The 23,847-nt window shown below is 37.2% G+C and overlaps 1 protein-coding gene across 13 annotated transcripts in view; it reads left to right on the top strand.

Moving 5' to 3' along the window:
• The window catches only part of Mp (collagen XV/XVIII-type protein multiplexin), a 240,236-nt gene that overhangs the window by 210,279 nt on the left and 6,110 nt on the right, over positions 1–23,847 (top strand). For 10 of the 13 annotated variants that reach the window (XM_072306170.1, XM_019050525.2, XM_072306167.1 and 7 more), the window contains 19 exons: positions 4,284–4,463; positions 5,498–5,606; positions 6,242–6,330; positions 6,747–6,776; positions 7,202–7,381; positions 9,152–9,269; positions 9,775–9,867; positions 11,619–11,719; positions 12,408–12,635; positions 13,921–14,001; positions 14,486–14,593; positions 15,062–15,173; positions 16,046–16,117; positions 16,567–16,694; positions 17,564–17,650; positions 18,627–18,767; positions 20,533–20,547; positions 20,973–21,167; positions 23,491–23,606. In XM_072306170.1, the coding sequence (XP_072162271.1) occupies positions 4,284–4,463; positions 5,498–5,606; positions 6,242–6,330; positions 6,747–6,776; positions 7,202–7,381; positions 9,152–9,269; positions 9,775–9,867; positions 11,619–11,719; positions 12,408–12,635; positions 13,921–14,001; positions 14,486–14,593; positions 15,062–15,173; positions 16,046–16,117; positions 16,567–16,694; positions 17,564–17,650; positions 18,627–18,767; positions 20,533–20,547; positions 20,973–21,167; positions 23,491–23,606 (2,183 nt within the window). The remainder of the gene's footprint in view (positions 1–4,283; positions 4,464–5,497; positions 5,607–6,241; positions 6,331–6,746; positions 6,777–7,201; positions 7,382–9,151; positions 9,270–9,774; positions 9,868–11,618; positions 11,720–12,407; positions 12,636–13,920; positions 14,002–14,485; positions 14,594–15,061; positions 15,174–16,045; positions 16,118–16,566; positions 16,695–17,563; positions 17,651–18,626; positions 18,768–20,532; positions 20,548–20,972; positions 21,168–23,490; positions 23,607–23,847) is intronic. The other 3 variants (XM_072306168.1, XM_072306169.1, XM_072306166.1) reach the window with 3 other exon arrangements.

Raw genomic sequence — 23,847 nt, 5'->3', positions numbered from 1 at the left:
CATCCAATCCCCCCTTCCACGTCCCCGCGAGGCTATTTTCTCTCATACTCAGCGTGCACGTAAAATCAATGGAGCTTGCTTACGTATCGATGTCAAGGGGGTGGAAGAAATTGAGAGGGTTATTATGGCGCGTTAAGGTGGCATCTGAAATTTGCAAGCAATCGCAGTTTGTGGGACAGCTTTTGGGTATCTGGGAGGGTAAACTCGCCAAGAACTTAATTGTTGTGAAGGTTTCCCTCCTGTGAAACTAAACGTGAAGTCGTTTATGACCAGGGTGTTTGATGTTTTAAACTGCTTTGGAAAACAATTTGAGATACATTAAGGAGTTTTGGTTAGGTTTCAGTTCGAATTCATGACTCATGATAATTTCAGTTTTTGGTTAAATTCTGGTTCCTGGTCGATACAAAATTCAATGTTCAATTCGGTTCAAGTTCGAACCGAAAAACGGAAATTATTTTAAATCGAAATCAAAGTTTGAGGCTGTAGAAAAAACACACATATATAATATAGACTCTAAGTATGAAACACAAAACCAATGTAATATTTCTTGTTTTAATTTTCTTTTACTGATTTATTGCGCCACGCGTGCAATAACTGTACACTAACACTAATGACTGTACAGGGTGTTTCAGACCACCCGTACCAGGCCTTTTTCTCGGTTCGTATAGGTCGTACGAAGTCGAAGACCGCGGGGTTGAATAGGGAATTGACCCCAAGGAATCCGAATTTCGTGGTCCCGAAACCCCCCCCTTTACCCCCCAAGGGGGTACCCACCCCCCCCCCCGGTCACGATGCTAAAAGTCACGGTTCCCGACCGAATTGCGGATAGATCGCATCAGAATTGAAAAGCACGGAAAATTTCACGTGGAATTGACCCCTTAAAATCCAAAATCGGACCATCCAAGGCCCAAATTTAATCCCCTAAAGAGGGGGACAGTACCCCCCTCCATAATTTCTCTTTGGTCTCAAAATTGACGTAAATTCTCCAGAAAAAGACGGTTACCCAGGTAATCGACCTCGAGAAATCCAAATTTCATGGTCCCGAAGCTCCTCTAGCTCCCCTTGGGAGTTAAACGGGGGGGCCCAATTTTAAAAATCGGGGCTCCTTTCCGAATCGCAAATTGATTGCATCCAAATTGAGGAGCAGAACACATTTACATCTTAAGTGACTCCTAAGAGTTCTAATTGACCCCCCTGAACGGCAGAAAGTAACCCCTGAGGAAGGGGGCCTCGCCCCCGCCAAAAATTTCTTAAGATTCCTCTTTGGTCGCAAAATTGACGTCGATTCTCCAGAAAAAGATGGTTTCTCATGTAATCGACCCCGAGGACTCTAAATTTCATGTTCCCTGAGCTCCTCGGGGTCGATTACATGAGAAACCATCTTTTTCTGGAGAATCGACGTCAATTTTGCGACCAAAGAGGAATCCTAAGAAATTTTTGGCGGGGGCGAGGCCCCCTTCCTCAGGGGTTACTTTCTGCCGTTCAGGGGGGTCAATTAGAACTCTTAGGAGTCACTTAAGATGTAAATGTGTTCTGCTCCTCAATTTGGATGCAATCAATTTGCGATTCGGAAAGGAGCCCCGATTTTTAAAATTGGGCCCCCCCGTTTAACTCCCAAGGGGAGCTAGAGGAGCTTCGGGACCATGAAATTTGGATTTCTCGAGGTCGATTACCTGGGTAACCGTCTTTTTCTGGAGAATTTACGTCAATTTTGAGACCAAAGAGAAATTATGGAGGGGGGTACTGTCCCCCTCTTTAGGGGATTAAATTTGGGCCTTGGATGGTCCGATTTTGGATTTTAAGGGGTCAATTCCACGTGAAATTTTCCGTGCTTTTCAATTCTGATGCGATCTATCCGCAATTCGGTCGGGAACCGTGACTTTTAGCATCGTGACCCCCCCTTTACCCCCCAAGGGGGGTGGGGGGGTTTCGGGACCACGAAATTCGGATTCCTTGGGGTCAATTCCCTATTCAACCCCGCGGTCTCCGACTTCGTACGACCTATACGAACCGAGAAAAAGGCCTGGTACGGGTGGTCTGAAACACCCTGTATATGACTGTATACAGTAATTAAAGATCGTGGGAAACGACGATTTTTTACATTTTTATTGAAGTATCTCGAAAACAGAGACCTCAAATATCGATATTTCTTTTCCTGGTCAACCTCAAAATATATAAAATCGAATCATCAACATTTCAAGATACTCAACTTAAAATTGACCAACAATTCTCAAAAATGACGGGGAAAGACAATTTTTTACATATACTAACTTATCAAAGTATCTTAAAAATAGAGGCTTCAACCATCGCTGTTTTCATTCCAGCAGTTCAAATTTATGGTGTTTATAATCGAATGGTCAACACTATTATGTACTCATCAACATATTGAGGGCCTCATAGCAAACCGGAAATGGGCCAAAAATGCTCCATAATGACGAATAGAGATGATTCTTAACATTCCAATCAAAGTACTCCGAAAATGGAAACTCTAAATTTCAATATTTCTCTCTCAGTTCAACCTTAAAATGTGTAAAATCAAATCATCAACATTTTCATACACTCATCGATCGTTTCAGGGGCTTCTATCAAACCGGAAATGGGGCGAAAATGCTCAAAAATGACGAAAAATTCAATTTTCACATCCTTAACGAAGTATCTCATTACAATCACTGCTGTTATGAATTTTATTTCTCTACTTCAAACTCAGGATGAATATCTTCGGAGGATTATTAACATTTCACAGCAACTTAACCGGAAGCGCACACTTACGGGCAAGAGCGTCAAATTGAATTTCGCGGCTAATTTTCAAAACTCGCGAAATTAGAGTTTACGGTGGCGTCCGCCTCGCAGCGCTTCGTGGGCTCCTGCAAAAGTAAACAAAAACATTCCCACGTGTCTCCTGTCTTTCTTCTTTATTTTTTGTATCGGGCTCCGATTCGGAGTTAATTCATCTTATTTCCTTTCCTGTTAATAATTCTATCAAGATTTTTAAGCCTTCAAAAGTTTGATGATCGTTTTTTTAAATTATTTTAACCATGGAACCACGACTTTCTTAGTGTTAGTAATGTAAGTTTCTGTACCGATTCATTGCATTGCCCATTACTTCTATTATTACTTATTTCTATCCCCAAATTTGATTAAATAAGTATGTTACAAATAAAACACAACCATACCTGAAATTTGCATAAGTCCATAACTATTTTGAAAGTTCCGTCGCTAAACATTATGATACTGGCTGCTAGCTTTTGCATGTTTGCGACCGTTGTGAAGATTAGAATTCTGTTAGGGTCATCTGCACCAGAATCATGCATTAAAAATCTCTGACCAGTTTTTGTCCGTCGATACCTCCGCGGGATTTCGATGTCATTGATTCTCTTTGGCAATGGAGGCCGGGTTTTATTTTGAACTCGATTGACTGTTCGACGGAGATCATTTCTCTCGGGCATCATTGCTAAAATCTCTTCATTGTCTATTGTAGCAACGTGATCCCTCACTATGTTACTTGCTCCTTCGTTTGGTGCATTTGTTGCATATTCTTTTAGCTGAGACAAGAACGTTCTCACAGCAACACTGGCAACGTCAGGCGCATGTGTATGCTTATGGCTCCCGCTGGTTTTTATTTGAATATTTTCCAAATTTCCTGTTGTCGAGCATCGAGCGTCACAGCTACCCCTGTTATGGCACCTCCAGTAAATTACAGAGTTCACTTTGTTTGCTGAGTGAAGTTGATACAGAAAGTCATCATGAATAAGAACAGGTTTATTTTTTCGGCTTTTCAATAGCCTTGGGTTCGCCATCACAAAAATCACAATAAAATCACCAATTTTTTTAGTTTTCACCAATTAGTTTAGTTTAGAATCATAAAAAAATCACAAATTGTAAAATTTTGCCCCTGTAATTGGTTTTACCGCATTTTTTAACAAACGAAAATTTTACAAAAGCCAAAAAGTTTCACAACAGAGGTTAGTTCAAGAAAAAAAGATTCTCAAATCTTCCCCGTCGTCTCCATGGATTCGAATTTATTTAGTATTCAAGCCGACAATGTCGCCACCTTCTAATTTTTTTGCAAAGGGAATGGACTTTTGGGCATTTTTGTCTTTGGCCAAAAAACCAGTATTGGACATTTAAGATACTTGGACATTTTTACAATATGGACATTCTTGCTTGTTGGACATTTTTTTTTGGACATTTTGACCTATCACCAATAACTGACCGACTAACATCATCAGTTAAATAGTTTTTTTGAGGTCCATCTTACTTACTGTGTTCCCTTTTGCTTGTAGCTCCTTCCTGCCAATAAAGAATTTGACGGTAGACGTGGACTAGTCGGGCCACCAGGGCCTCCTGGAACATGTGCCTGCAACTTGACAACTCTTTTCGGTTCGAACAACATACCAAAACTCCTGCCAGGTCCTCCAGGAATCCCTGGAATAGATGGCAAAGCTGGACCTCCGGGGACACCGGTTTGTATTTCTATATTGCAAACTATTCAGTGTTAAGAGTTGTTACTTAATTTCAAAGAAGAAAAAAACATTAAAAAACTGTTTAAATACTGTAAATAACAGGATGGTAGAATAGCGCTGCTGTGGTAGCGAAGAGAGCCGTATGTGCATTCTGAAATGAGCCTCGAGACACATAGAAGCATGTGCTAACTATAGCTCACATAGAAATTCAGTTGCGGCTCTCTTCGCTATCATGGCAGAGCGCTGGGCTTACATAGTCTGTGGGGAAATGAGCGCTAGGAAAATCAAAATCAGAGTCATGATGAACTCCACTGAGTTGCCGTGTTCAACTTAGGAGGAATAGCTTTCTGAGCAGTGTTTATTTCAATTTTGTAGTCTATGAGTCTGATATCAATCTCTGCTCCTTTATACCTACACGCAGATTGAATGGAAGTAGTCCCTTACAAATATGATTATCTCACTTCAAGTACGTCTACATGAATAACACAGCCAAATTTAACAAGATTTCACAAAAAATAAATACATCCCACCACCCTTTAAGTAAGAACTCATGGCGGGTGGTGCAACCAAGGAAAAACAACACTAACAAAATAACGTAACTATAATCACAGACTCCAACTGCAAAAATTTAACAGAAAGAAACGATGAAAAAACTAATTTAGATGATAATTTAGGCAATAATAATAATAAAAAAAAAAAGGTTTACAAATATGAATGAAAAGCGTGAAGGAAATTTAGAAAATTCAGAAAAATTTAGAAGAATTTACAATTTTAGATAACAATTTTAGGTACAAGAAATATATCTCCCATGGTGTCTATCCATGCAAATAGATTTCTTTCGCACAAATAGGTGGACATGTGGGTGTCTAATTACTCCAGTTTACTCTCTGAAAGACACTGATTCAAGACAAACGCCGAGAGTTATGCTGCGATAGTTTCCATTGCTTAGCAAGAAAAGTACACTTAGATGTAGGATTCTTGCCCACTTGAATTTTCAAACATAATTATTCATTTCTTTGTGTGTGTTATTGTAGGGATTACCAGGACCTCCTGGAGAGCAAGGAGCAACCGGTCTTCCTGGCGAAAAAGGTGATCGTGGAGATGTGGGGGCTCAAGGTCCAGAAGGGATCCAAGGATCTAAAGGTATCATTTTTAGTTCCTAATTTGAAGAACTGGTCGGATTTAATGGGTGCCAGCCTAACATTTCCTAATTTTCTTTGATTTTTTATTTTTTTAACAGGTAACTAATTGTAAGTAACATTGAAACTTGAAATTTTGGAAGATATTCGCCATAATCTGGATTGAATGTACAGGAAAATCAAAGGTGTAGTAGTTTAGCTTTTCGTTTAAAAAAAAGAAATGAGAAAAGTCGGCAACATCAAATGCAGTTAGGTTGACTCTGCTTTAATTCGTCCAAGTATTCCTCTCATTTAACTGTTAAATTGTTTTCACCCATTCCAGACATCACCTCTTGGGCTGGTGCATACTGCATGAAGAAATAAGTCACCATTGATAGTCTCTGTGGGCTAGCATAATTAGTTTTCTCACTCTCCTCCTCTAAAAAAAGGCATCGGAATTATTGCAAGTTATTCGCGCTATGTTATTTCTAGCAGCAAAAGGTCACAGTAACTAGTCTGTTTTGATCGTAGAATTTTCTCTCGCGTTTTTTCGAAAAATCCCATTAACCTTTTGGATCCTTTAGTTTACCGTAGGGCTGATTATTTTTTTAAATAAAACACATCTCAAGATGTTCTATTAAATAATTTTTCATTTTTTAGGAGAACCAGGCGTTGATGGGGCGCCAGGTTTGCCAGGCGCGCCCGGGCCACCAGGTCCTCCAGGACCGTATGAAGTATCTATCCATGACGTAAGCTTTTCATCTTCATTGTTAATTCTTTGATATTCTATTATTACCTTAAAATAAGGTCACTTTTATTTGTACATTTTATTTGAGGTGTCTCAAATCTGCTCTCAATTAATGCTGAAAATGTAATGATTTTAAGAAAGCGATGAATAATAATACATGAGCAACTCAAATTTCACTTACTTTTAATCATAATTAGGAGCATTTTCTATTAGTTAATTGAGCAAGATCTTTTAGAATTCCTTAATCTGTTATTTCTCTAAAATATTTTTTGTTGTATTTTTTAAAAAATTGAGACCAGCAGAATGTCTGTCAATCTGATATTTTCAAAATTGCCTCATGGATCAGCTTTGTCTCAAAAATATGTCTTTCATTTAAATTCATACATTTTCTTTCTTTTTTTTCTGCTGCAACTTCAGCCGAGTTGGAAACCAAGACCAATTTACAAGGTAAAAACTAGATTCAATGAACTTAGATTGAAAAAGCATCTTAAATGGTGCAATGCGATCTCTGAAAAAAAAAAAAAACCTAATTTTTCTTTTTCAATCAAAACTTTAAAATAATTTATTAAAGAGCAGTCCCATACAAAACTAGCCTAATCTTGCGAAAATATAATTTTTTCCTATCATCATAAAAATCTCTCGTACTGTGCCAAGCAAAAGTGCACTGTCCACAGAGCACTTACCCTTACTTAGAGTTTCATTTCAAAAAGAGGAAATGGAATTGTCGAGAGAATTTAGCCTCTGTCATACCAAAGCACTGATACTTTTTTACTTTTAAGTTCCAATCAGTTACAAGATTGTGCCAACGGAGTAAGATCTTGAAATTTCAATCATAAGTGAATTCTTTGAACTTAGATGAAATTAAATTTCAGGAGTCTGGAATGATAGGACTCGGCTCAAGTCTAGACGCAACTCTTGGAAGACCAGGAAGTCCTGGTCCTAAAGGAGAGCCAGGTATTGATGGAGCGCCCGGGCAGAAAGGAGATCGTGGAACTGCAGGCGCCAAGGGGGCTAGAGGTGAATCAGGTGCTAAAGGAGCTAAAGGTGATAAGGTTTGTAAGCTTGACATATTTCCCTCGCTGTTCAGCTATCAGTGACGCATCTTTTAGAGGTGTGATTTTAAGGTGAAATCATAGAAATAGAGCAAAAATAATAGGATCAAAATGGCAAGTTCATAAGTTAAGTTTCAATGGAGTATAGGGATGACACAGTTAGAGAATACCAGGGGGTCATTCCACGCCAAATCAGACCAGTGACTTGACCTGACCCCTTCAGAATTGCATGAAATTTGGCACACTCTTTCTGTTTACTGAGCTGAGTTGAAAAACGTAAATTTTAATTTTTTTGGGAGCCCCGTTCAACTTTTATTGAGCTTCCAAAGTTCGGGCAAATTGACAGATGTAGCACCTTTAAGAGGCTGTAACTTCAGAACGGTTGATCCGAGCCGAGCCGTTGTGGTATCAATGAAAAGCCCCTTGAATGCACTTTTTATCCATGTATAACACAATTTGACATAACTTCAAATTTTTTTGTTAAAAAATTGTAAAGTCGAAAATTGAAATATCTCAAAAAGGGGTAAATTAAATCGCACGAAATTTTGACTGAAGGTCGGTCGTACCGCGAGGAATCCGGATGCAAAAATTCAGAGTGGAGACTTGATGGAGTCAATAGTTATGAGCAAAAAACGTTCGTTTTTCGCGGTGCGAAAGCTCGGCTGTTGACGCAAGCGGCTCCCAGCCGCGGCGTTCCGAGAATATTCCGGGCAGCCGGCGAGCGCCGCGTATATGCTGTGGCGGACTTCCCGACCCGGGCGAACGAGTTCCAGGAACGCCGCGGCTGGGAGCCGCTTGCGTCAACAGCCGAGCTTTCGCACCGCGAAAAACGAACGTTTTTTGCTCATAACTTTTGACTCCATCAAGTCTCCACTCTGAATTTTTGCATCCGGATTCCTCGCGGTATGACCGACCTTCAGTCAAAATTTCGTGCGATTTAATTTACCCCTTTTTGAGATATTTCAATTTTCGACTTTACAATTTTTTAACAAAAAAATTTGAAGTTATGTCAAATTGTGTTATACATGGATAAAAAGTGCACTCAAGGGGCTTTTCATTGATACCACAACGGCTCGGCTCGGATCAACCGTTCTGAAGTTACAGCCTCTTAAAGGTGCTACATCTGTCAATTTGCCCGAATTTTGGAAGCTCAATAAAAGTTGAACGGGGCTCCCAAAAAAATTAAAATTTACGTTTTTCAACTCAGCTCAGTGAACAGAAAGAGTGTGCCAAATTTCATGCAATTCTGAGGGGGTCAGGTCAAAAAGTGCCAATTTTTGGTCTGATTTGACATGGAATGACCCCAGGGAATGTCAGCGAATTTTTAAGCCAAGGAAAACCTGGAAATGTCAGGGAGAATAATGAGAGTATCAGGAAATAATTGTTAAAGTCTTCTTTATTTGCTTTCTAGAATCAGTTTGAAGTTTAGAACACTAATTTTTGAGTGATAAATATTTTAAATTTTGTCTTTTTTATCATCTGGCTCATCTGCAATGTTATCAGGAAATTTCCCCCAAAATGTGTCAGGAAAATGTCAGGGGAATCCATTGATTGGAAATCATCATAGAAGATGCCATTCACCATCTTTTGAAGGGTAATATTAGGTCTGTTGAATCTGCAGAAACAATGTTGGTACTTATTGAGTTCAGCAATTCCGTGAAACTTGAAAAGAGGGTTGACTAAATTGTGCAACAGCACATTTTTTAATGGCCACTATTCATCAGTCTCTTGTAGTATCGTACTCGTGAATGATATCTTCTGGAATTCCAGGGACATCCAGGTGCAGCTGGAAAACAGGGGTTCAAAGGGGAACCAGGAGTACCAGGAATTGATGGCGTCCCTGGTACCCCAGGAGAAAATGGCCGTCCAGCAGAAAAAGGAGAAAAAGGTTAGCTATTTTAATTATCTCTGGAACCCTTATGTTGTCCATTGTTTGCCCCAGCACAGGACATATCACTATTCCCAATTATGAAACCAGTTCATGATTGGCTCCTAAACAAAGTGTGAATCAAAGCTCTGCCCAACATGCTTACTTTCCAAAATCCCATTTTTGGAAAACGAATCACATGACAGGAAGTCTGGAAGGCATAAGTATTTTTAATTATCATGGGTAAAATTGCATAAATACAACAATATTTGTCAATTATATCGTGTAGATCTGATTTCTATTAATAATAATAATAATTAGAGTGTATTCTGAAGGTAGTCTGAAAGTGAAACTTACATAGCAAAAATTAAATGAATCTTTAGATTTACTGTAAGAAATCGAATCTGATAACTGCAATGATTGCTATGAAATGACTTTTTGAAACCATCCTAATTCCTTTGCCCCAAGAAAAATGTTCTGTTATGTCCATTCAATCAACTGACGTCTCATATTGTCTGTATTAAAGGAGACACAGGTTTGCCGGGACCTCCAGGTCCACCAGGTCCAGCAATACCAAGATTTGGCTCAGATGATGAAACTATTGCGTCTCCCCAAATCGGTAAGATTTATTGTGTCTTAAATTTACTTATCCATGCTTATAAGTATTTATTTTATTTATTTTATTTTCTTTTATATTTAATTAAAAATTAGTTTAAAGTAAACAGCAAAAAGTACACATTTATTTTTCCAATTGAAAATTTAGCTCTTGTAACTACCAACTTTAGGGCAACAAATAAAACTCAATATTTAAATTATGAAAAAAAGAAAAATAATGTAAATGGTATAAATATCAATATCGTGAAAATTTAGGTGCTAGGTCAAATTTAAGCACCAAGTCAAAAATTTAAATGATTTCAAGTTAAAATGTCCAAAAACGTCAGTGCCCGAAACTTTCTTTTCGCCCAGTGAGAGAGAGAAAGAGGATGAATTAAAAAAAAATCTAATTGTAGGTATCAGATGCTAGAGCACACCTCTGCAGTGCTCGTCTTTCAAAGCTGACATTTTCAAGAAAATTTCCATTTTATCTCAACACCAATTACCTAAAAGAGCTTGTTAAAAAATGATAAAAAAGCACCCTCTAAAGGTTTCAGGAAATTCCATCAACGATTTTTGTCTGCGCACTGTTATGTCTAGTAATTTACGTCCTCGCATGAAATAATTAACAGTATGACTTGGTCCAAGCATCATATTTCAGTCGGTACATAAAATTATATTGACAATATCAAAATAAGAAAATTGAGAGCGAAGGAGGTGTTGTTATGGTAATTCAATTTTTAAATTGAATGTTACTTTCTTCTCACAATTCATCTTTTCAAATTGCCATCGGTGAATATCTAGTTTTATTTCCATCCTTAAAATTTTCGATATGAAGTATACCTTATATTTCCCTTTTTTTAAATGAAAATATTACTTCCTTTTAAAAATATAAACATTTTTGAAACGTAGCAATTATTTGTAAAGCCTTTTTCAAGCAATAGCATCGATAATAATCTCAATGAGCCGCAGTTATGTTGAAAGAAATGTAAACAATAATGAATAAAAGAGGGGAAAAAACCAAGAAGTACGCAATCTTTGGTTTCAACCCATTTGTATATCGATATTTTAGAGTCATATACATCCAATTTTGAGCGTTTGGTTGCGCTTACACCTCGCTGCAGCACAGTAAAAGCACAGAATATAAAAGAAAAAATCAAAGTGCTTCGGAAATCATTAAAGTTGAAAGGGAACTACCTTGGATTTACAAAATACACATTAAATTTTCCTTTAATACATATTTTTTTTTTCCATCAATTTAAATGAGAATAATCCATGCACAGCGTGCAAACATTTCCATTCCATGAGTTGAAAAACGCTGACTCCGCGAGTTTAAATATTAGAGCCTAACACAAGCATGTTTGCAGCGCGGAACGAGCTCTGGCGCCTTCAAACCTAACAGGATACATCACGCATTGCGCAATGCGTGAAGTATCCCAGTTAGGTTTGTAGGCGCCTACGCGCGTGACACGCTGGTTGCCCGCCGCGCCGCGGAGTGCTACAGCGCTTCAAGCAACTATTTCGCGACAGAGGTGTTTCATGTTAAACGTTACTGAATACAGGCACTATGATTAATTTATTGACACATTTTTAGGGCCTAACAATTCAGACATGCCTAGTAACCTACTAATTTATCATTTCTTTAAACTTCCCTAAAATTGTATATTGCCTGTGTTATAAAATAGGGATGTACACCTTCTACCTCTTTTAATTTTTTGCAATAAAGATTATTCTGAGAACCATGTTTTGTTGCTAATTCTGTTTTGACTATTTCAGGCAGAGAAATGATTTATGCCGGTGAAAAAGGTGACAAGGGTGACCACGGTGATAAAGGAGAGCCTGGTGAACCAGGTTTACCTGGCATGCCTGGCACACCGGTATGTTCACTACTTCTTTTTTTAATATCAATGTAGTGCAATATTATAAGTCAAGTTTGAACATACATAATGGAAACATAACAATCCTTTGGAGTGTTTCCTGGTTCTTTCAACAGTATTAGTGTTACACTCTATTCAGCTGGGAAGCTGAGAAAAGTTGGAATTTTCTGTAAAGAGAAACTTACAGAGAATTAGGGAAAAACCTTGTGCTTTAGTAGTAATAACTACTAATACTATGTATTAAATTAATGTAGAAAAACTTGTGAATGTTAAGAGATGGGAATTTCAGACAGAATTATAATGCACAGGATAAGAAGCCTCTCTAATTTTTTTTAAATTTTTTGTAAAATGCACTCCGGTACTTTGTCATCCACCAAGACTGTCACATTTCCTTTGTTTGTAATTTTTTCCTCGTTTATTTTAATTTTACCTTTTTTGTAATTGTTGAGTATCCACTATATTTGTACCAGTAACCTATCCAGCCCCCACTGAGACTATTAAGTTAATCCATGCTAAAAACGTTGGAGGAAAACAACATTTTTAAAAGCCAATAAAGTTAAAGTTCTTTCGAATGCAACCAAGATCAGTTTTCTAGCACCAGTCTCAGTTATCTTGAAACAGCCTTTAAATTTTGATGTCAATTAATTATTCTGTTTCTTTGATTTTTTTTTTAACTGTCATTCACTAGGGAGCAAAGGGCGATCTCGGATTGGAAGGTCCACCAGGGTTGCCAGGAGTACCAGGAACACCAGGACCTGCTGGACCAGTCACCGTTGTGAGTCCTGATGGAGAAATTGTTACTGTCAAAGGAGAAAAGGGAGACATGGGCAAGCGTGGTAGAAGAGGGAAACAGGGCCCACCTGGACCCCAAGGCCCTCCTGGTCCACCGGGAGAATTCGGATTGCCGGGTAGACCGGTGAGTATGCACACTTAGATTACTGGAAATTCAAAATATCTCATTCTCTAACATTGAACACAAGGATGGAATTCTGTTTTTCTGTTCGAAAGTAGCCTCCAGCTTTTTGTTAAGTTACCTGTGTGAACAAGGGTGACATATATTCTCAGGAACTTTTGTGTACTCAAAAAAAAAATTGTTTGAATCTTTCCCTTGATTCAAGGTTGCGAAAAGTTCTTAAGTTCCAAATATTTCTCGCAATACAGCACTTTTGTCTGAGGCCCATTTTTTTGTACGTTCCTATTGTAAGAGTGTCTAATTTCTTGGAAAAACGTACAATCAGCTCCCTCTCTTGCCTTAAATTGTAAAAAGTAGGAAAAAAGGTCATCTTTCCCCAAAATTGCCTCATGGGCCTAAATACACCTCACGTCTGCTGCCACCTGTAGTTTGCAGAATTGAGTATTTTTGCAGCCTTATCCTATGAATAAAAATATTGAAAAAGGAAAATTACCAAATGAACAATAATATGTTTCTTAACTCACATTAATTTATTAATCTATCAAAACCACATAGTTACAGTTGTTGCCTTTATTACTGAGTAAATAATGTCACTGTATTTTTTTTTTGTGCCTTACCTTCGGAAAATTGCAGAAGGTAAATGATCTTTTTCTATTTTCTCATTCGTATTTTTGAAGAATTAAAGGCTTGCTGAAATTTGTTTTTGATGAAACAATCTGATGTTACTTATTCAACATGTTTTCTCTCAAAATACCTCTCATAAAATAATGTCAGTTAAAACTCGCAGCAGATAAGTTTGAAGTTGTTTACTTACGAGTTTTCACTGTCACATGAAGTACCTAGATCATTTTACAAATATCGATGTACAGCAGCCCTGCTGCCCTCGGTCACGTCTCAATCACTGTTGGACTTAGTAAGCGCAGTTGTGTGCACACAGAAAGTGAACAACCGCTAACTATTATCCAATTGATTCTCTAAGAAAAGAGATTGCTTGTGATGTTCACTCAAAGTCAGGATGTTCAACAAACTTTTAGATGCTTTAGCTTTAACTCAATTTGCTCATTCTGCTGTCATAAAACTAGATCTCCCAAACTGTAGTAATATTTTATAATTATCTGGTTTGGTGGTGATATTTCAGTGGAGGCCATGCATGAGACCATCTCAACATTGACCTTTATCCCAAAATGATCCAGCAGTATTCAGTGAAAATCTTAATTCAAGTATTTTTCTAGTAGCAGTGGTAAGCTGCTTAATTTGTTTCGACTCATCTGTATCCCTCCTTTTTCAGGGTTCACAGGGGCGACCTGGGATACCAGGGCTTCCTGGAGGGCCACCTGGGCCCAAAGGAGACAAAGGAGATTCAGCTTTGGTAAATTAAATAATTTTAAGATTCTTGTTATTCAATTAAATTAGATAGATCTCAGACTTCTTTCCATCATTGTTGCTATTTAGGCCAACCAAGTGAAGTAAATATGGTTTTCTGCGTGACTGTCTCTCACAGCTATACGCCTTTTCATTAAAAAAGACCACTTGTGAGAAAAGGAACGTTGGTAACTAGTGTCGAATTTTTCATTAGAGCGATTTTTGTCAAATTGAGTAAATATCTCCAATTTGTGTTTGTGATTAAAAACATTAGATCGAGGATTGACTAGGTATTACATAATACAAATACAAGAGAGTATTAGAAAACAAATTCATGTACAGTTTAGTTCATTTTGTGCCAATAGAAGATTTATAGCTATACTTTTGATTGTAACGTCAGCTGAAGTCACTTTAAAAGGGAGTCTTAAAATAGTTAGAATTTGATCAATGATTAGAAGTTGTTATTATTTTTTAAAAAATTTTCTTGGCAGATGAAAGGAGACAAAGGTGAACCAGGAGAGGTAGGCTTTCCTGGTCAGCCCGGTAACGTAGCAGAATGTTCGTGCACACAGGGACCTCCAGGTCCACCTGGATTACCGGTAAGTCTCTTCTTTTAAAATTATTTTTCTGAATGTCTGTTGCATCAGTGTTTAAATTTTTTCATCACTGATAGTTAAACCAAATAAATACTTTTTGCATGCAGATGTAATGTCATTAAGACTTGGATCTCAAAATTTTTTTTCAGCCAATGGATTTGTCTATCAGCATCAAATTACTTCACTATTAATTTGAGTTTATCAGTACTTTATACTGTTCACCAATACTTCGGAGAAATTTCAAAAAAATCAGACTACTTTTTTATTATCTTTTTTTCAAGTGTAAATTTTATATCCGTTTCAAATAATTCTAATTAGTGCCTGCAGAAAAACAGAAAAACTGCGCAACTCTCTCTTCAAACCTTCCTGTCTATTTCTGTACAAAACTCACATTCATTTAAGGAACTTTCATAGATGAGAGACTTTAATTTTTGCAATATCTTACTTGATTCTGTTTTCTTTTAAATTCAGGGATTGCCTGGACTTTCAATAACTGGACCCAAAGGAGAACCTGGAATGCCAGGATTGTCGGGCAGGCCCATTTATGGAGAATCTAGTCCTCATTCTCATTATGGCAAACCTGGTAATTTTTATTTTTTGAAATTTTTGTATCAATGTTTTTTTGTACTCGGTCATTATTTTTTTTTTTTTTTATTTGCTTAGCTCAGCTCTTAGTCGGGTCATCCAGTTGAATGCATCTCTAAATGACAGCTATTATCACTTTATTGGAAAACAGAGGAAACCTTACGAAACTGTCCAAATTATTTCATACTTTAAGGAAGCAGTAAAGAATCAGCCCACGTTTTCTGACAAAACATAATTTTATCAGATGTCTAAGGAATAGATGATTCTTTTAATTCTTTGATTCAGAGAAATACTTATACTCTCTGAATCATATCGATCAGACTTGATAAGACTTACTCCTACCTAGGTTGCTGTAATTTTCTTAAACACTGAACCCTTTGTACCTCAAAAATTTTTGCAACAGTTAAGTTTACATTAAGTGAGATACTTGTGCGTGTAAAAAAGTTGGAAAGTGGCTGTATCGTACATTCAGCATTGCCTCTCAGAATCGTTCTCTCAAAATATTTTTCTCAGAATTATTTCCAAAAATTTCTCAGATACTGATTTTTCCTTAAATTTTAATAATGTAAAGTCTGATTCTACATTTCTTAACTTTGTAGAATTAATGTATACTGTTTTGTGTACAGCTTGAGTTATCTAATTGTTGATCTTTTAATTCACATAAGATGAAGATTGATCAGATTGAAATCCCTTGTTTTTAATCCATGAAATTGAGTAAAAAATAATATAAAGAAGTCACAAAAATTGTTGAAGTCAATGAAAGAAAGTTTTTTTCTCTTTTAAGCGTGCTGTTTGATCCTAGAATTAAATACAATCATTCAGAATTTTCTATTTATGTCTTTGCCCTTTCATGCTGCGTCACTTTAAAAGGAATGAGCAGCTTGGAAGAATTAAGATCTTTGTCAGGAAAAACCTTGCAAGAAGTGCGGGAGGAGTCAGAGAGTAAGTGTAATAGTCTTCCCAGATGTTTTATTGACTACTTGGTCACACATTTATAATCGCCTTTTTCTCGAAACCACACTTTTGGAATCAGAACTGCCTTAACACTGGTTTAGTTTGATGTTCTTGGGCTTTCTCTGTCCCAAAACGTTTGTAGAACATTTCTCTTTGCTCTTCTATCAGTAACTCTCTATGTTTTTTGGAGATTAAGGTCTCTTTTCCTGTGGATAATCACTTTTGAAAACATGCTGAATCCTTTATGCAGTACTAAGAACTAGCTTTTAAAGCTTTCACTCAAAGGCAGGTGATAGATGATTGGTTAACATAATTTTAAGCAGAAACAAATAAAATCTGTTTCTGGGTCTTTAATGGTGAAACTCAAATTAATTTAAAATTCAGCGCTTATTTATGCACACATTGTCACCTTTCTAACATCATGTCTTCTATGTTAGGTGCACCAGGACCTCAGGGACCACCCGGGCCCCCAGGACCTCCTGGCCTACCTGCTGAGTCCTCTCAATCTTCGCGTAGAGTAGGTTCTGGAGCAGTTGTATTTGAAACGCTCGACCAATTGCTTCATGTACGTATTTTTATTTTTTTATTGAATAATAATTTAAGTAAACCTAAGTTTCTCAGTTTCCCATTTTTAAAACGATTAAAGTTGTCCACTAAGATCTATGAACAGGATTTTCTCAGCCAGAGAAAACGGAAACGTCAGGAAATATGACAGGTGACGGGGAAAAATTTTTAAATTGTCTTTCTAGAATGTATTTGACGTTTTTAATGACAAATTTGAGTCCAAGTCTGGACTTTATGTTTTTTAAACTATCCTGCAAATTGTCAAATTTCAGGAAATTTTACCAAAATTCGTCAGGAAAATTTCAGGAAATTTCATTTGCCAACCTGTGCATCAACCCTGTATGAACAAAGTTAAGCTCTCATAATTTTATCTACGCCGTTACGTTCAAATCTTTAAAAGCTAGTCGAAATAATTCCAGACACGAATTTTATTGTTGTTTATAACTTTTTAATTTTTAGTGGCTTTCAGAATTATTTTATTCTGAGGAAAGTGAATGGTGGCTCGCTAAAATGACTGCAATTAATTTTTGGCAATTTTAAGTTACTAGTGTCATGACACTCATTAAGAGGTTTTCTATACATTTACTTTAAAAAAAAACAAATTTCAAGCTCTCGAATGCAAAGTATAGCCTACAGCTTGGTTCTCCCTCAGCACGCTCATAGATAGACTTGTCATGAATGTCATGACTCTAAAATAATTCAAAATCGCCAAAAATGCATCCCGGTCATTTTCGCAGACTGCCACTCAAATAGTGCATCAAGTAATGAGTTATTAATGACTGTTGAAGATTAATGAACTCTAAGTATTGCCTAACTTTACCTTAAATTACCACTTTGCAATTATCTAATCGACATTATATTTAATTTCAGTCATCAGCACCATTGGGGACCATAGCTTATATTATCATAGAACAAACACTGCTTGTTCGTGTGAAATTGGGATGGCAGTATATTGCTGTAAGTATAACTCATTATTTTGAGGTCTTTCAAGAGAAAATCTTAAAAAATTGGGGGAAACGGTAAATCCTGGCACTGAATTTGTGTGATTATTGTGGCAAATCTTTACTATGTACTAATCTAGGTGTGTTACATTTAAAACTCACCATCAAAATTATTTTTCATATTTCAACTTTGTGATGTACGTATGACTCCTACTGCCAATGCTATATTAATTTTTAAACCAACTTGGTGGCAGAAAAACAAGTTTTGCTGTTTCCAATGGGTCAATTGTCCTGGTCACAGAATTGTGTTTTGATGCTTAGTTCGTGTTGATTAGCTAAAAATGATAGGACCTGTCCAAACTGCAACTTTCTACGTTCAATATTAACCGAGATATCGCCCATTGAAAAGTCGGGCTTTTTATATCATCCACCGCGGTAGTGACACCCTTGGTTCCTTCCACCTTGTCTTTATCCAAGTTCCACGTTGAGTAACCAATGCTTCACTGACCGATGAAGGCAAGGTGGAAGCAAGACGGGTGTCACTACCGCGGTGGATGATGTCAAAAACCCGATTATTCAAAGGGCGATATCTCGGTTAATATTGAACGTAGAAAGTTGCGGTTTGGAAAGATCTTATTATTTTGAGCTAATCTGCAAGATTGCGCATCATAATACGATTCTCTGACCAGGGCAACTGACCCATTGATTTTGATAACAGGACGCACTTTCCATCAAAAATGGGCCAAGTGCTAAAAAATAAAAAATTGAATTAGTTGCGGTTTTTTTTTTTTAACAATAACGACATGTCACGTATTGGGCTTAGTGCTGCCAACACTAGGGTACCTATATAATACAAATAATGTCCAACAGCTGTCTAGGTTCTGCAGCGGAAGTTGTCGGAAAGAAAAGTGTGAATAACTCAAAATCAACTTTTCGTTGATATCTAACTTCAATATCGTTAATCTTGTTATGATTATTTTTTTTTTTTTCAGTTGAGCAATTTAATTTTAGAGCCAACAGAAGCCCCGATTCCTCAAGTCCCATCTTCGCCACCACCAACAGCAGCTCCTCGTCTTCCTTTGGAGTCATCAAATTTGATTAACAATGACCCATTACCAAAAGAAAGCCATAGTGTATGTATTCCTATTCATTATCTATCTTATCCTCCGCTGTTTCTCTACTTCACATATTTTTTAGCTTCTCTCAGCTTCTTACAGCCTATCTTATTCTTGCTCACTTTCTTGTCCCTGATTTTTAGTGAGAATACTTTACATTCTATTTTTAAATTACACTAAGAGTATTTTTATTTATTTATTTATTTTTAAATTTTTCTGGTCGAATTGTTTTCTCAACTTCGATCCTGTAAATTTATTAAAAAAATTGGGTGAAGCAGCTTTCAAATTTGAGATAAAAGTGTTGTTATTGCATCATAAAAATTATATCCGCAGTGTCTCAAAGGGAAATCTGATTTATTTCTTTGTAATGAAAATCTTTGTATCATACAAAGTAGCTCTAATAGCTATGATGTGATGTAAACATTCTTATTATTCAATTCTCCGCCAAGAGGTTTCCAAGGCATTTTAGCCAACTTTTGACCTCCTGTAAGGTAACCTCTACCCCCCTTTTAAATCACGCAAGCCTAGCTTGACCCCCAAAATTTGTTCAAAGATAATGCAGAAAACCTAAAAAAATTGTTTTCATTAAAAAAAGGTTTTTTTTTTTTTTTTTTTGCAAAGTGGGAGGCTCCCGCAAGCGTAGGCCTGACCACCAAACCAAGCTTAGACCCTTTCCCCTCCCTAGTGGCTTATGTAATATGTGGTCTGTCCGGAAAGTATCAGGACTTTTTGATTATCTCGGAATGTAATGCAGATAATGAGCTGAAACTTGGGTTGGATTTTGCTCATGTCCTCTCCAATACAGCCACACAATCGGGCTTCCACACCTTTAATCAGTCGATTGCAATCAACTGATCAAAGTGTGTGTGTCAAGTGCTATCGTCGCGTTTTTTTTTTCGTGAAATGACCGAGCGTGAAGATCAGAGAATTTGTATTAAATTTTGCTTCAATCTTAGAAAAAACTGCCAAGGAGACCATGAAAATGATTCGGACAGCTTTCGGCACTGATTCTATGAGCAAGAGCAATATTTATGAGTGGTATAATCGCTTTAAATCGAGTCGTGAAACAGTCGCTAGTGATCCGCGGTCCGGGAGATCTTCGTCGACGAATGCTCCCAATAACGTAGAAAAATTTCGGGAAGCTATTGCCCAAGACAGTCGGTTAACCGTGCGGGAACTGGAAGAGCAGCTAAATATCCCAAAGACCGTCGTCGCGGAAATTTTAACTGAAAAACTCGGGTGGAGCGGTGACTGGATGCTCCAACATGGCAACGCTCCGGCTCATTCCTCCTATCTTGCGAAACAGTTTTTGGCAAAGCACGGTATTCTTCTGGTTCCACATCCTCCATACAGTCCAGACTTAGCTCCTTGCGACTTCTGGCTGTTCCCAAAGCTGAAATCTCCAATGAAAGGGACTCGATTTGACTCCATCAATGACATCAAAGAGAATACGACAAGAGCGCTGAAGGACATCCCAAAGGAGTGCTTTTTGGGCTGTTTTGAAAAGCTCAAAAATCGCTGGAACAAGTGCATTGTGTCTTACGGAGAGTACTTCAAAGGAAATTAAAGCCACAATGTCATAGGTAAAATCGATTTCTCAAAATCTGAAAAGTCCTGATACTTTCCGGACAGACCATGTATTTAAACAGCTGTCAAAGTATTTTTTTCTCATATGTTGATGAAATGAAAATGATTTTTCATTTTGAATAATATTCTTATCACATTCCAAATTTTGGTTCCTCTAATTCTTAAATTCATTGATTTTCATTGCTTGCCTCTTCAGCGACATCCAAGAACGGTGAGTATCCATTTTACAATTTACATTCAACTTGAACTAGAGCAATTTTATTAAAAATGTCTACGTCTGAAGAAAGGAAAAAATAAATTTCCTCAATATTTGTCCTTTTGCAGCTCTTATCAAACTAATTTAGTCCATGATTACAAAGCAAAGGCTCACAAATATAGCATTTTATTGTAGAGTGAGAAATGTGAAACGTGATCTTAAATTTTAAGATATAGAGGTATCACTTCTCAAATTCATGCAAATATTTACCAAGTTGTTAAGGAATATAATGAACTTCTCTTGGTTCTCTCAACTCTTCTTTATCGCATTCTTTTCTAAACTCTCAAAATCTGGAGGTGGATTTCTTATGGATTGAGGTTTCCATAATTTTACTGTATGTTAACATTTTTCATCTTATTTATTCTCCCATTTTTCTTCAGCTTCGACTTGGTGCTCTGAATGAACCACACTCGGGAGACGTTCAAGGCATTCGAGGGGCAGACTTTGCATGCTACCGCCAAGCAAGACGATCTGGACTGCATGGAACTTTCCGAGCCTTCTTGTCATCAAGAACCCAAAACTTGGACTCGATCGTGAAACTCTCAGATAGAGAGCTGCCTGTGGTAAATCTCAAGGTGAGGACTCAAATCAAGGCTTCAAAAGCTAACTGTAGACTTTTAATTTTTAAGTAATTCTCGGGGTAAATTGAATATTTTTTTATCGTTTTGTATGCCAAAATTCCTCCTACCCTGAATCCCTGAATTACAATTTTGAAAAAAAAAAATTTCTCTAATGATTTTTTTTTTTTGCTTTAAAAGCGGGGAGAAAACCGAGTTCCGGCAACTAGGTACTGCTCGCATGTGCCAGGAACGGGCGGCCAGTCCCACCCCCTGACAACCGCAAGCAGCTGACAGGTGGTTCGAGAGGGTCACCCTAGGGTGCGTCAAAAAAAATGAAAGTCTGAAATGTTCCGCTCCCCAGGCGGCAATCGATGACGTTTGGTAAAAAAACATGTTTGCCAAAATTTGGGCCAATTTCAACCATTTTAAATGGTGCCAAAGGTTAATTTTGTGATGAAATTATGATATTTTGGTTTAGACCTCGATTTCGTACAAAAAACTCGATTTTACGCTGAAATCGTGCGTTTACGAGAAAAATGCCAAAGAACTCGACTTGTAGAGGATGAAATTTTACACTAGAGGGACGTCTTTGTAACCGATAAAAATCAAATTGAACTGGAAAAACTCAACTCGGTATTTATTTTTTTGGTCCTCAGAATTTCCGAGGTCTTACAAAGTAGAGGTTTAAAAGACTAATTTTTCACGAAAATTAGTCGAAAGAGGGTATAAATGAACTGTAGGCAAGTGTTGAGGATGCAAATGTCATCAGAACTTCCTCAGTTTCAAAAAAAGTTCCAACAATTTTGCACAATCCTCCAAAAAGTGTACGGCTCGAGAAGCAGGATCGTGCTATAATAGTGAGGGGAAAGTGCGGTTTGACCGGGAGAAATTGCGTAACAAACTTTCCCTATGTAATCGTCATCAGTAGGTCCCCCTGAACAACTTCCTGAAAGTTAAAAATGGCCCGACCCCGGAACACCCCTCAAAAAAGTTAAAATTGAAAATGGCGTCCATACTAAGAGGGTCCGGGAAATCGGTATTTTAAAATGCTCATTCTGTCTCATCATGTTAGGTATCATTTCCTATGTAATTTTGGTCGTAAATTTCATTAAGGAATTCCACAAGGTTCTCCGGCCAAAGAAGGCGCTCCAAATCAAAGATGGCGGCCAAATGTGAAAGGCAGGAGGTTGCATTTTTTTAAATATTCACCGAAGGAACAAGGAATGTGAAGTGTCATTATTTTCATGTATTTATGGCCAAGAAACTTAAATTTGATGTTATAAACGTATTTAATAAAGGAAATTAAAGGAAACATACGACTACCGAGAGAAACGTAAGCTCAGAAGGGGCCTTGCGGAATTCATTTATGAAATCTACGACCAAAATTACATAGGAAATGATACCTAACATGATGAGACAGAATGAGAATTTTAAAATACCGATTTCCCGGACCCTCTTATTACGGACGCCATTTTCAATTTTAACTTTTTTGAGGGGTGTTCCGGGGTCGGGCCATTTTTAACTTTTAGGAAGTTGTTCAGGGGGACCTACTGATGACGATTACATAGGGAAAGTTTGTTACGCAATTTTTCCCGGTCAAACCGCACTTTCCCCTTACTATTATAGCACGATCCTGCTTCTCGAGCCGTACACTTTTTGGAGGATTGTGCAAAATTGTTGGAACTTTTTTTGAAACTGAGGAAGTTCTGATGACATTTGCATCCTCAACACTTGCCTACAGTTCATTTATACCCTCTTTCGACTAATTTTCGTGAAAAATTAGTCTTTTAAACCTCTACTTTGTAAGACCTCGGAAATTCTGAGGACCAAAAAAATAAATACCGAGTTGAGTTTTTCTAGTTCAATTTGATTTTTATCGGTTACAAAGACGTCCCCCTAGTGTAAAATTTCATCCTCTACAAGTCGAGTTCTTTGGCATTTTTCTCGTAAACGCACGATTTCAGCGTAAAATCGAGTTTTTTGTATGAAATCGAGGTCTAAACCAAAATATCATAATTTCATCACAAAATTAACCTTTGGCACCATTTAAAATGGTTGAAATTGGCCCAAATTTTGGCAAACATGTTTTTTTACCAAACGTCATCGATTGCCGCCTGGGGAGCGGAACATTTCAGACTTTCATTTTTTTTGACGCACCCTAGGGTCACCCACACCCCGCACACAAGAGATCTCTACTGATCTAAAAAAACTCTTACATAATGTAATTTGATTTATAAAAGGAAAATTTCTTTTGATCATGAGCCCAACTTCTCATTAAAATTAAAAAGATCAAACAGAAGAAAATCAGAATTTTTACTTTTCGCTTTCTAATTTTCAGGGAGATATTCTCTTTAACTCGTTTATGGATATTTTTGATGGCAAAGAGGGTTTCTTCACCCATCAATCAAGAATCTATAGCTTCAATGGAAAGAATATCATGACCGACCCTACATGGTATGTATAAATTTGCATGGAGTTTGTTGTCTTTCTCATTCGATTCTTTTGTTGTTGCCTAGTCTATCATCTGTTTTTTTAATTGCTAATAAATTATTTAAAACAAATGATCAGAGATTGTAAGGTTAATAATAAAGTCAGAGATTGCAAGGTTGACAAGGTTATACTTATGAGTTTTGTTCATATTCTTAAAATTTCTTTTTTCCCCCTTTGTGAGCCTCAATATTACACGAAGAAAAGT

Source organism: Bemisia tabaci, chromosome 1 (assembly GCF_918797505.1).
Source record: "Bemisia tabaci chromosome 1, PGI_BMITA_v3".
In the NCBI taxonomy this organism is placed as follows: Eukaryota; Metazoa; Arthropoda; class Insecta; order Hemiptera; family Aleyrodidae; genus Bemisia; species Bemisia tabaci.
The sequence above is the reverse complement of the archived record's forward strand: the minus strand, read 5'-3'. Positions and strand labels throughout refer to the sequence as shown.